Source organism: Athene cunicularia, assembly GCF_003259725.1.
Source record: "Athene cunicularia isolate RWA chromosome 4 unlocalized genomic scaffold, athCun1 chr4_part1, whole genome shotgun sequence".
NCBI lineage: Eukaryota > Metazoa > Chordata > Aves > Strigiformes > Strigidae > Athene > Athene cunicularia.
In genome coordinates this window covers 9,617,764-9,631,306 of record NW_020799098.1, presented here as the reverse complement: position 1 = coordinate 9,631,306, position 13,543 = coordinate 9,617,764, and the positions used below count along the sequence as shown (strand labels likewise).

Here is a 13,543-nt window from a genome sequence, read left to right as displayed (position 1 = left end):
GAACACCAGGATTGGACATACCTGTTAAAAGGTCTTGTTAGCAAATAGCTAACAAGCTGGTCTTAAACACAAGTGCTGTGAGGTTTTTTGGTTGTTGTTTCGTTATTTTAAAGTTTTGTTTTCACCTGGGCAATGCAAAATGACCTACTTGTAGCTGATCAAATCATTCACCCTTGCTTCCCTCCTACATGCATGCCAAACCTCACAGAGTAACATTGCAAGACTGACCAAATTCTTTAGAGAATCACAACAACCAGCATAAGCCTGACTTACTCTGTGGTTCTGCCACTTTCTGCTGTGTGTACTAGTGTTCTATATTGGGGAGGGAAAGGACTAAGACTCATTCATTATATTGAAGTTATGCAGCATTATACTTTAAATCTTCTTTGAGAACAGGTGGTACTTGGTCTTACACACCAGAAATATAAAAGAAAGTGTTCTTGGTCCACAACTAAGTTTTAGAGACAGAAAAGAGCAGTAAGACCATACAATCTCAACTACAGTGCATAAGGCTTCTGCTAGTTTCATTAATTCAAAAGCAATAAAGTGCTTATTGAAGAAACCAGAAATAAAGCCAGAAAGAAGAGGACAATATGGATTATAACTGACTTTTACCCTCTTGGTTGTAACTAGCAATGCAGAAAGGGACTTCTATAGCCTGCCATGAACTTCTACTTTAGAATGGTCAGGAACACAATCCCATGTTCATAAAGCTTATTTATTTATTTGAATTACTAATGAATTTGCTTTGTAAATCATAATTTACTTTCATTTTACAAACAAACCTTGAATCAACTTTATAATATTTTAGAATATAGCAAGTATCTAGACCTAAATTAACAGTAAAACAAGTAAGATTAGTAATTTTGAAGGATACGACATGGAAAGGAAAACAAACACTTTTTTTCTTCCTTTACTATAAACTTTTTTAGTAGAAAAACAATTAACATATTCAATGCTGAACAGACATGCACATTCAAGGTACAAGTGACTGTAGATGACACTCACCTGTAAACAATTCTCTCCTTCTGCAAATCCTCCAGACCACAGCACAGTTCTGCAGCATAGAAAATAGCCCTTTCTTCATCAAAGCCAGGATTTCCCATGTTATATATGTGAAACTTCAAATCCCCTCCATTCATTATGGTTAATACTAAACACAGGGCATCTTTCGTCTCATATGTATAGGATAAACTAACCTAAAAATGGGGCAGGGGGAGAAGATGACCATTATTTATTCATAAACCCCAATGCAATTCACAGCTCTTTTTTCCAATACAAGCAATATATGAATCCTTTTTTAAAACAAAAAACAAAACAGACAGGTAGAGAATCACTCCTGTTGAGTACTTGAAGATGCAAAAGAATTCAGATTAATTTGCACATATACACAAACCCTTCGTCACCACACTAAAGTTTAGTGACATATCTGTTTAGATACCACAGAGCTCCATCCAGACAATACATTTATTGATGATGTCTCTCAGCTGCACATTCCCTATATTACTCATTGTGAAGATAATGTGAGCATATACCTTATTTTATTAATAGCTCAGGAATTATGCATTGAAAGTTGCCCTACATTAGAGAAAGTAAAAAAGTTATTTAAGATCAAATGTGTAGTTTCTATTCCTCCCCATACCTGCCCCAAATAACTGCATTTTTCCCTGGCTTAGAATTTGTCAACAGTAAAGAAATAGTATAGCTCTTTATAGTCTTTCTTCTCACTGTATTTGGAATGAGGTACCGACGAGGAAGGAAAGACAACACTTTTGTTTTTCCTGCAGGTTTTCAGTAAATTTTTTTAAAGTGCATTTAAAGTTTTAAAGTAGACTTATGAATTCCAAAACCCCCAATTTTAAAACAATGTAATATACTGCAAAATTTAACATATGTTGTTTAAATTACAAACTCAGTTTCAATAGGAAGAGCTATGCTATGCTGACACTCATCTGGCAGGATCTTCACAATTACCTACAGAGATAGTAACTAACTTGTGCTAAAAGCAATGGGATTTAAACATATATTTAATTTACATTAGGTAAGTAAACTAGGTGAAAATCAGTATGATTTTTGACTCAATAAATGTATTTTTAAATGTAGTACAAGTACATAAAGGCCATAATTCAGTAACAAGCCCAAACTCTTTCTTCAGAAGCATAAATCCAGTATTAAATAATAAAATGAAATAAATATATAAATCAGCTACTCAGGACAAGGGTTCCAATTTGGGGTTTTTAAAATGATGTGTCCAGCTATTAATGACTTGTCTTGCGACATACGGAAGACAAATTATCTACCCACTTCCAACACAGTATTACTACAGATCCTAGATCTAGATCTTCTCTGTTGCATCAAAAATATGTTGGATGGCAAGAAGATAACTTATGTTCAATCCTATGAAGTGATTTCAAATTCAACTTTGATCAATTATTGGTTGATAGTATTTAGGGATGTTGAAAAAAATATTACTCAAAACCAGAAGTTTCACTCTTATGTCATGTATCCCTAAAACTAGTAATTTCTAGATCGATTCAGGTAATATCTGGGTTCAATTTCAATCAGTTCAAGCCTATGAGCCTTGTGAGAAAATAATATTAGCATATTTAAACAAAAACATTATTTACAACCATTTAAAATACATTAATGTATCTGACCAGCAGGTTCTTAATCTTTTTCTTAGCTGTCAGTATTCTACAAGGTTTTTTTACTAACATAAAGCTTATTGGAAAAGACTTAAAATATATGTATGTATAAAATATATATGTATTTATTTATAAATAACTCCCACTATCCTCTAAAACAGGTACTTTAAAATCCTCTCTGAACAGCAATACAAAATTTATCAGTAAATGGACTTAAAAACAAAGCAAAATGCCTTTAAAATTAACATTTAAATTAAAACAATTCAATGAAAAAAAACCACATTACCTGGGGGCAAGTTTACTTGATATATCTTTGATCGTTCTAAATTATTTCACTGCTTAGTAAATAGAGCTACTAACAGACCATAATTTACATGATAGCATCAGGTTGATGTATGAAGACTATTCTGTAGAATATCTATTTAAAAGTTGTTAATTGTTTCACATCCATGATACCTCTTTAAGCCTTAGTACACAGCAAAGCAATATAACTAACCTGAATCAATATACTAGTCAAATTCCATGTTTATCTTTAAATGTGTAAGCAATAGAGTAAGGAATGTTATGAAAATACCTAGGGATATAAAAAGTCTATTAAAAGTCACAGAAATACAAGATATGCAACTTCTAAATAGCATTTAAATGGCAGACTCAGGCAGTCACCCCTTGGCAAGTGCATTTATGAATGACCTCCAAAAATTAAATTAGAAATCAGCATTAATTATAAGAAAATAGGTTTATGGGAGGGAAGAAGGGGGTAAGAGAAAAAAGCAGAGACTACTGCTTTGGAAGAAGAGATGGAGAAGAGAAACAGCAAAGTTAAAAAAATAAAGCATATGGAATATCCTCTTTATTAAACATAGGTAACATAGACTTGAATAATCACTTAAAAACTGGTTTTTGTGCAGCCTAAGTACTACAGATTCATCTATTAACCTTTAAAAAGGGGACAAAAGTTCAGTGGCATCAGAATGCTGAAACACAACCTAAGGTTTTGGAAGTGAGAAATAAAGCAGGCAGACTATAACCAATTCAGTACTGGATAAAAACATCCTCTGCACAGAACTGCTCACAGTCACACACAAAACTTACTACTATTTATATCAATCATTTCTTTCAGCAGTCATGCATTCTCTAAATCAATTTTAAAAAAAAGTCTTGTGCCCACAAGCTCCTGGAACACTAAAATGAAGTAAACAAAGTAAGACAAACTTCTGAAAATAAGATCAGAAGCAGATACTTACTACAAACCTACTATTCACTTTTTCTAGAATTCTTTTTTCATTTAGAGCCATTGATTCTCCTTTTCTCTTCTTTATTCTCTTTTTTTCTAGCTTTTTACAAGCGTACATTTTTCCCGTTGCCCGTACTTGACAGGCACACACCTAAAAAAGGAAAGATGGTGTGTCAGAGATGCTGGGGTTTTTTAAGAGGTTTTTTTTTTTTAAAGATTAAATTTTGTTTTCTTTTTTCAAACTCTTAAGTGCTCTCAGAAAAACAAGGTCTATAACTTTCACCCATGAAACAACTTTGAAGGGTCACAAAAGCTGTAACAGAAGGAGAAAAAGTGATTATACAGGAGCAAACACATTTTTGTTGGGGTTGAATGGTTCAATAAAACTGTGCATCTTGTGCTGGTGAAGCACCTGACTGTGGTAACAGTATATGTCTGGGCAAGCAAGACAGAGGACAAATATCCACACCATAATCAAGCAGGAAAAAGATAATGATAAATTAGTAACCCTCCTTCCTTGTCAATATGGGGCTTCAGTTGAAACATATAGGGGGGCAAAAAAGTCTAATGAATTATAAACAGAAATAATAAAACCTATAGTTTTACTTAGTAGATACATGAATATTCTACATAATTAAGTAGAAAGTACATTCTCATTGCCAAATGAAATTTCTAAATGGAAGCAACTGTTGTTAGTCAGTGGAAGTTTTCTCCAACTTTGTGCATGACCTACAATAGTGAAAACTAACACATTAAAAGAAGAGAGTTTGGATTGACAACAATTTGCCAGGTTACGTGTCAAATGTACATCGTTAGAGTCAAAAGTTAAAAAAATGCTTCTCCTCCATATCAACTTTTTTTTTTTCTTAAGGGTTGCCTCACAGAAAGATACTTCTGTACTCACCTCTCCAAATCCACCTTTGCCTAGTACTCGGTAATGCCTAAATGTGTGTTTGGTTACTGGTTGCCTGATTAACAGAAAGAAACAATTACTGCAACAGAAATTACAAGAATTAGCAATCCCATCCCCACCTCGAGCTCTTCCTTCATTTTCTCCTTCCTGTTCTATGACATCTTACTGAACAACAGTTGCCTTGACCTCACAAAGACAGTATTATAGTAAACTGAATTTCAGATGAAAGGGGTGTTCTCATTAGAAACATTGGCTCCCTCGTGTGGTCATCAGATTCACAATAGCAGGAAGAAAAGCTTTATCAGTTAGGCCCTATGCTGTTTATCGTTAGAGACAGTCAATTTATCACCTCCAGTTGTCTCCCTTAGTTGCAGTATGCTGTCTCTTGTCAGCGCAGCATGTAGGCTGCATTTCAATGAGATCATGCTTACAATGCAGCATTTAAAGGTAAACCATTTCTGATTTTGCTTTGCTGTTTCACTTTTTCAACGAAGAAAGAGTTATGGTATACAACAGCAGTTCAAGGACCAAATTGTTAAGGTATTGATGTAGTGGGAGAGGAACAGATAACTGGAGGCAGTAAACACTCCTAAACATGTATCAGAGCAGGGCTATTTCATGGTGGTGGGGTTTTTCTGATTTGTTTTAAAAGAACATTCATTGTTAATACAGCTTTGTTCTCAGGACAACAAATGAAGGTTCATTTGGTAGAGAATTTTGTTTAATTGTTTGAGTAACTTCCCTAGTTCTATTGCTGGCTTTTGCTAATAATTCAGTCAAATAAAGGCACTGGGTAACTGGAATTTGCCATAAAATTAATGCTCAAGCACAATGTTTGAATACATGATCATGATTAGAGTCAATTTGTACCAATTTCAGCCTTCTGAAAAAGTCTGGACACTCATTTAGTATTGATTTAAACGCCCAAACTAGATTCTGATATATATAAATCTTGCTGTCTGGTAATTACTAGATCTGTGTCTATACCACTCTGAAAAACTGAGTAGTTACCCAATCACCTAGTGGGTTATAAAACCAGATTAATCTGTTTATTAACCACTAATTAGACCAAGTTTGAAACTAAAGGATGATAGCATTCACAAGGAAGATTAGTATCCCTCTGCACACTTGACAGTCAAAAATATGTCCATATGATAATAAATTTACATTTAACTAATACAAATTTACCATTTAAAGACTACTGGACAGATACTTCCATTGGAGTATTGGCTCTCCTGATGTCTGAAATGCTGGGGATTCAACCCCAAGCCCCAAATTAAGGTTGACATGTGGGTGATTCCCACAGCCCTTCACCAGGGGGTGGTGAGTTTACCTTTAGGCTTCCCTCCAGGGTGGGCAGCCTTGCAGGGGGAGCCATGGGGTAAATGAGCCCCAGGTGTCCTGCATTGAGTAACCAAAGGTCAGGTGTCCCACTTGGGGATAAAAGCTGGGACCCCTTGCAGGAAGGGGCAGTGTCTGCCTGTGAGGTGGATGCCCTGTGCAGAGTTCCCTGTTGGGGAAGGACCTCCTGCCTCCCTGGGACTGGGCTCCACTCAGGTCTGGCTTTTGTAAATGTGGGCTGTGTAGAGATACAGTATGTGGCTTCCTTGGTCTTATGTATTTGGCTTGTTGACTCTGTTGTCTCCCATCCCTTCTATGGGAGACTGCATTTCACCATTTATTCCTCCCATTGCTGGTCATGCGGTGTTGCTGTTGGGGTCAGTGGGATTGATGTCAATTATGTATAATCTGACTTGTTTGTACCCCCAGTGCTCACCCATGTACTGACCCTTTTGTATCAAATACTATTTGGTTATTGGTTCATCTTTATGCTGGCTGTGTGCTTAATGCTAGGCTTAATAAATGGCAAAACAATGTCCCATCCTTTACATCTTGTCTTTCAGACCACAATTTTAGAAAGGCAGTGTCATTTCTTACGGCTCTACATCATTTCTAGCATAACAAGCAGACTTGGCCACAGATCAAATCAAAATTATGTCAACATTATAAACAAACTTACTTTTCCAGCCATTTCCACTGTAAAAACCGTGAAAAAAACACACTTTCTTGGTAAGCTTCAAAAGGTCTTCTGCTTAGGTATTCATGGACAATTCTAGGAACAGGAAAATAAAAGCAATCTTATACTGAAAAAAATGATGAGGCAGGAGGTGCTGTCAATTTGTTTAAATATACTTAAACATGTCAATGAAGCTGTAGGCAAAAAAAACATTGTCACTGTGCTCTACAATGTTTTTAACCTAGATGTCTCAAAAAGCAAGTGTCTATCACAGAAAATTGTTCCTTTCAAGACACTAGTGAATGCCAAACTACTGTTACTTATACTAACTAGAAAGTTTGACCTCTGCATTCTCATTAAGTGTCTTCAAGCCCACCTGAACATCAGCCTCTCAGTAGCAATGCAATGCATGTATCATCCCACAAATATGACCTCTGAGAGATATTTACAGGAAAGCATCTACATGTTTTCATACATCCTTTGGAGACTGGCAAGTAAAATTTTATTTTAGGATTTGAAATTGTAATACTAAATGCCATATCCAAACCTGAACACCAGGCACCTTATCATTCCCCTTAAACTAAACACACCAAGGGCAGGACGTAGGTGGAAGAAAACAAGTAATTCAAAATGTATTCAGGTATTTATTGGACAGAGGAAAGGGGATAACCTACATGACGGATCCTCCATTTGAGACATGTTTTACTAGGTGTTCTCACACATCCCTTTCAATCTTATAATCTCAGGTTGTTATAAAGTATGCTTATTTTTGTTGCCAGGGAGATGACCCAAGCAGTGACATAACATGTTGTAATCCTTCAGACATGATCAAGCATGCCTTGAAGAACCAGTAATATTAGAAACATAAAGGCTTTAGAAAGACATGCAACACTGGTAAACATGTACCATCGCTCAAAGAAAAGCCAGAATTCTCTGCCGCTGCTGTGTGAAATATCACTTCATAACTTCAGAAGACCAAGTTGTATCTGTTTGTGTTAACGGCCATCTTAATGAAATATAGCTGTTGGCCTCAGTTCAAACCATTTTCAAGAACCATAAATTTTGTAACATTGTTGAGAAACCCTTCAAGCTCCAGTTTATAACTTTTTTTTTTTTTGAGTACCTTCATTATGGAAGAGAAGTAACTCTAAAGGTAAGAATATAATAAAGAGAAATACTATTCTAACTTACAGAATATTTGGTAGCAGATCATAGTGTGATTTTATGCAACAACAGCATTAAAGAAAAAAGCTCTGCAGAAGTCAAATATCTAAATCATATCTGAAGGAAGCCTAGTACTCCAATAAATCTGTTCCATTACCTACATTCATTTAACAGACCAATTACTCCTGGGTATAACAACTTCACCTTTCATTTCTTTCAGAAACATAAATTTCTCTTGTGAGAGATGCATCACTATGCATTTTTAACTTACCTAGTACAGTCCATAAAAAGATCCTTAGAAGGGTTCTTTTCCAGTCTTGCTTTACATTCATTTACTGTTTCCTGAGGTATTTCTGGCAAGTGTGCTGCAGACTTTACATAATTAAAAAAAAAAAAAAAGCCACAATGAAAGCAATTTTGTAAATCAATAGAACGAGTAGAAATTCTGTATTCAAAGTGAAATGAAATCTTCTAATACAGGAAAAAGAAAGGAATGGTTTTGCTAAAGAGAAAACCAAGAAAGTCATATTCAGGCAAAATTTTAATTTGTTCTTTATTACAAAAAAATGCTTTGGAAGCTTTTACAGTTATTTACTGTTTCAGTATCTGGGGAAACAAACTTGGCAATAAGTCAAATTTCTTTTTCTTTCCAAAAGTCTACCACCACAAAAACAAGTTATCTGTGTGGCTTGGCAGAATGGAAGGAGAAACACACACACCAGTTGGGAAACTATTTCAAACCAGCTCAAAGAAATCTGCATTTTTTTTTATTTTTTTTTCAAAAGCTCCATGTGACTTATGGTAGTCCCAAGGAAATGATCAGAAGAGAAGTGGCACCTGCAAGAACTTCATTTGGAGTAAATTATTCTCAAGACAACCAAAGTAAGAGAAACAGAAGGAACATCTATTCACAGAAAGCAAACATCTATTTATATATCCACAGAAAAGCTTCTACTGGATACCAGACTTTTAAAAAAATCAATCAGTGAGATGTTATATTTGCAAAAGATGAGCTATTAATGCTCCCCATGCAAAATGCAGAGAAACAGAATTCTCTAGAACAAAATAAAACAAAATAGCATTTCACTTTGTGAAAACCTGCAACAATTCTGAAAATTTACAGCAAACTAGCCAAGGCCACACAGAAGTCTGAAAGAAGCCTGAGAATTTCAAGAATTCCTCATTCTCATGCCTTCAGACTACAAAACTCTGAAATAATTTGTTAATAAGTTTTCTTTAGATGCTAAATTATTTTGTTGGAAAATATCTTTACTTCAGACCAGTATTTTAGTTAGAAAACATAAATGAATGAATTGTAACGGTAGTCGTCTTAAGAGCAGAGATCAGTCAAGGCTTCTGCTCAAGTTGATGTTTCGCAATTGCAGAAGGCAGTATACCTTTCAGAAAGACAAAAATGGGACTAATGAAGTTCGAAAGTCAATTTACTAAAAACAGTGCAACCACTTAGATCTCTATTTATCTGACATATACAAAACATTGGAGACAATATTTTGCAATATAATATATTTACCCCATTAGTGAAGTACGTCTCTAAAACTTTCAGGCCACAGTCTATACGCTTTTCATCTGAAGATACCTCATATTCTGCCTAGGGGAATGGAATTGAAAATTAAATTATGTTCAGAGCTATTCAGCATAACAATCTTTTATATGATGCTAGGTAAATTTTATCATGAACAACACAATGCTCCTAGTATAAAAGCAACTGAAGGCTCTCATTGTTTAAAATCTATTTAAAAGACTTTTAGGCTACACAGTGAAACATGTATGAAGAACAGTCTTAAGAAAAAAAGCACATGGAATTTAACTTTTGAGAAACATAAGAAAAGTAACAATTAATCTAAATGCAATTACAGAAACTATATCCTAGAGGTTAAATTAGATCAATTACAACGAAATAGTATTTTTGTTGTATTGTAGGTCAGAATGATCCAGACAGGAAATAATTAATTAAGAGTACAAAAATCACTTTTTTCTTCACTGTTTTTTTTTTTCCCTTCATGTATTTTTCTTTACTAGTCTTGGGTAAAACCAGGATAAAACCACTACTTTCTACAAGGCCATGTTAACTTGGGAAATAAGCGAGATCTAAACAAAAACCTACTTTATTATTTGAGAAAATAAAACTGAGGAGATACAAAATGACTTAATAATATATGGTGTCACGATGAAGAAAAATACCATTGTGCAATACAGCGCATTTGCAGATAAACAACTGGCAGCTTAACAGAGCTCCAGAGGCAGTTCCTTATGAAAAAAACCAAACCCAAACTATCAAACAGATACTAGTACAGGAAAGCTCCAAGGACTACTTAATAATAATCATTTTAAGGAATAATCTAGCAGCAGTCATCAGAAGTTACAACATTTAAAGATAACACAGAATGTGGGGAAAGATGAATTAGAAAAGAGAGATCTCAAACAGCAACCTGTATTAGCTTTGTAAGCTGGGTCAACTCAAATCAAAGCTTATTTCATATCTTGGAATGTAAATGCATGCACCTAGGAACAAAGAATATATGGCAGACCTCTAGAATGTAGGACTGGAGCAGTACAATGGCATATGGGGAGAACAATCATTAAGAACCTCATAAGAAGTTCCAAGTGATTGATCTAATTGGAAGAGAAGTTATGTACCCTTATAAGGGAAACTACAACACTGAAAAATGACAGTTCAAGAACCAATCACACACACAATTCTGGAAATAGCAGAATCCCTAAACTCCAGTTTTGCAATCAGTTGCAGCTAACCCACACTGACTCACTACTAAGTCATCAACATCTTTTTCTGTTGAGACATTATGGTATCAACCACTTCAGCATAGTACATAAGACAATTGCAAGCCTTTGTTTTTGCTACTTTAATTCCACAACAATCAGTCTAATGTTAAGGAATACTTCTGCAAGTACCAAACAACCTGAGCAGGTCAGAAAAGTTAATCAACCACAGCAGTGCACTTACCACCTTTTACATTTTCAATTATGCGAAAGTAGGCACTCATTAAATACAACAGTTAGGCATGTTGTTTCAAGCAGATACTCTAATTTATAAGTAAGTTGAAGAGACAGCCTTGTCAACTGATTTCAGTTACTCACAGAGCTTAAGTGGGTAGATTGAGCTGTCACCCATGCTTTTTCATACTTGAGTGACCTTGTCCCCAGCTAGTGAAATGAGTCACTAGATGATGGGATAACTGTAATTCCTCACTTTAATTTCTGTCGCTTTTATTCAATTATTTTGCAACTCTATATAAAGCCAGCCTAGACTCTAGACTTTCAGGTCACACTTTCTCAGAAGTTAAAGCTTACCAGTCTTAGTATTCAGTACAGGTGGACAACATAGCAGTGTACTACCTTGATTTTGCCATTTTGGCCTCCTGAAATCACATTGCTCCATATAAGAGTCAGAAAACTTTTTAAATTCAGATTCAAGGCTCTTAAGACTATGTCATTTTATGCCAGAAAGTATTTTCAGAAAGATTAAGTCTGAAATTTATTTAAAATAAAAAAACTGGCAAAACCCAATGTAAAAACCCTACAACCTTTCCCTTCACATTACTGCCTTACAAACAAAACCAACAAAAAAACCCCTCAACACTACCCCCCCACTCCATAAAACGCTTAAGCAAGCTTGCTGAAGTCCAGTCCAGAAAAGGGAATCAGGCCAACTCAGGAACAACTGGTAAGAGATAGTAGGTATTTTATCTCACTTCCTTGATCAGACAGCATGCTAGCTTTCAGGCCATGAGAGTCACCAATTAATTATCTTAGCTCTTATGAGACTTCTTTTCAGGAATTCCCAAGCATACTTCTTCAAATGAAAGTTAAAAAATAAAAAAGTAAATTGTGAAATCATACTTTATATCAGATTATCTCAACTATGACAGTCTTTGTTAATTCACAGAAGTGTTGCAATCCCCATAACATTATAGGTTGCGTAGTTCAAAACAAGTCAAACTTTTCAGATAGCGTTAAACCAGTTACTTCTTAGAGACAATTTCACCTGAAAAATGACGTCTGTAGAGCAAAGACACCCCTGCCTTACAGTCATGCCTAAGATTTTTTTCCACTTTTGTGCTGCCAAAGATTCTGCTACTCCTTATCTAAGCTTTTAAGGACTAAAACGGTGCACAGAAGTTGTAACCATTAAGTGTACAACCACAGTCACCAATGGTCTCCCCATTGCACTATGCTCATTAAAGGCTCTGCTTTACATTCACTTCAGGATACTTGGCTCCATAGTTCTCAATTTCCATTCAATCCATTCTGTGTCTCCAACTGCCAAACTGGAATTTGGTGATAGCTCCTAAGAGTCACAAAAATATGGTGAAATGCACCTGGGAAGTAAGCTTAATTGCACAAAGATAATGACAAATAAAAGGCAACTCTACCTGTTTGACACTAAGGTTCATTTTTAGCTGATCAAATGCCTCAATTTATATTCCCGTAGCGGGAAGGAAGATACGGTGAAGTGGGGGGCACAGCAATAATCTCACGTACTTCCCTACACCATGCACCCTTCAGTGTTATCTTGCATTCTGATACTGTATTTTGGGATGCATGTAGGCAGCAGCACCACCCTACCACTATCTTGTTTGGTCATTTGTTCCCTGAATATAAGAACAAAAATCAGTTGGGATGAGGAAAACTGTTCTTTTGGCAGCAATCTCCGTTTAAGACTACATTTTACTGTGCTTGGATTAATATGAGGGACAATGAATTAAAAGCTCTGAGCTATTATTCTTTTTTCTTCAGGACTGTTGTGTGCCTGCCTACTCCCCTCATTACTTTCCCCTCCCCGTGAGGGTTTTGCCTGAGGATTTTTTACAGAAAACGGTTTTGGGCACACTTCCTTCCTTCCCTTAATCTTTAGCATCAGATACCAAGATGCAAATGTAACCAGACAAAACACTTCCTTTTCCCTTGGTCTCTAAAACCTGGTTTCTGTCCTTCCATAGATGGAATTTCCATAAATTTCCATCTCCATTGTTTTTTATTTAATTAGCACATTATGTCTAGCCTAGGGCTTCCATGCAAGTTGCAACATTTTCAAGTCTGTTTACAACATTTTCAAGTCTGAATATCATAAGTAATATTCATTGTACACATCCTTTTAGGCTCAAGAAGTCAAACAGCATGTCTTTCTAAAATTATTTCTCTCATACCCATCATGCCCAAATTTTTGTAGGTCATCATACCAAGATGTCAGAGATTTTATACTAAATATTAAACATCTTCCTTTAAGTAACAGAGCCAGAGTTTTTTGACATTCATAAAGAGTCATGGCTTTACAGTTGGCAAAGAATAAATCACATTAAATTTTCATGTATGCAGCATTAGTGAACAGATGTGTTTAGAGAAAAATTAACATTCTATAAAATTGTTGTGTTAACACCCGTAGGCAGCTAAGCCCCACACAGCCACTTGCTCACTCCCCACCAGTGGTAATCAGAAGGGTGGAAGTGAGAAAACTTGTGGGTTGAGATAAAGCAGTTTAATAGATAAAGCAAAGCTGCCTGTACAAGCAAAGTAAATTAAGAAAGTCATTC

The 13,543-nt window shown here is 35.5% G+C and overlaps 1 protein-coding gene across 2 annotated transcripts in view; it reads right to left on the bottom strand.

The window, feature by feature from the left end:
* Window positions 1-13,543, bottom strand: part of GRK4 (G protein-coupled receptor kinase 4) — a 40,296-nt gene that overhangs the window by 14,604 nt on the left and 12,149 nt on the right. For both annotated transcript variants that reach the window (XM_026847037.1, XM_026847038.1), the window contains exons 4-9: window positions 9,505-9,582; window positions 8,245-8,345; window positions 6,813-6,905; window positions 4,784-4,847; window positions 3,890-4,030; window positions 1,009-1,199 (exon numbers count right to left, since the gene is read on the bottom strand). In XM_026847037.1, the coding sequence (XP_026702838.1) occupies window positions 1,009-1,199; window positions 3,890-4,030; window positions 4,784-4,847; window positions 6,813-6,905; window positions 8,245-8,345; window positions 9,505-9,582 (668 nt within the window). The remainder of the gene's footprint in view (window positions 1-1,008; window positions 1,200-3,889; window positions 4,031-4,783; window positions 4,848-6,812; window positions 6,906-8,244; window positions 8,346-9,504; window positions 9,583-13,543) is intronic.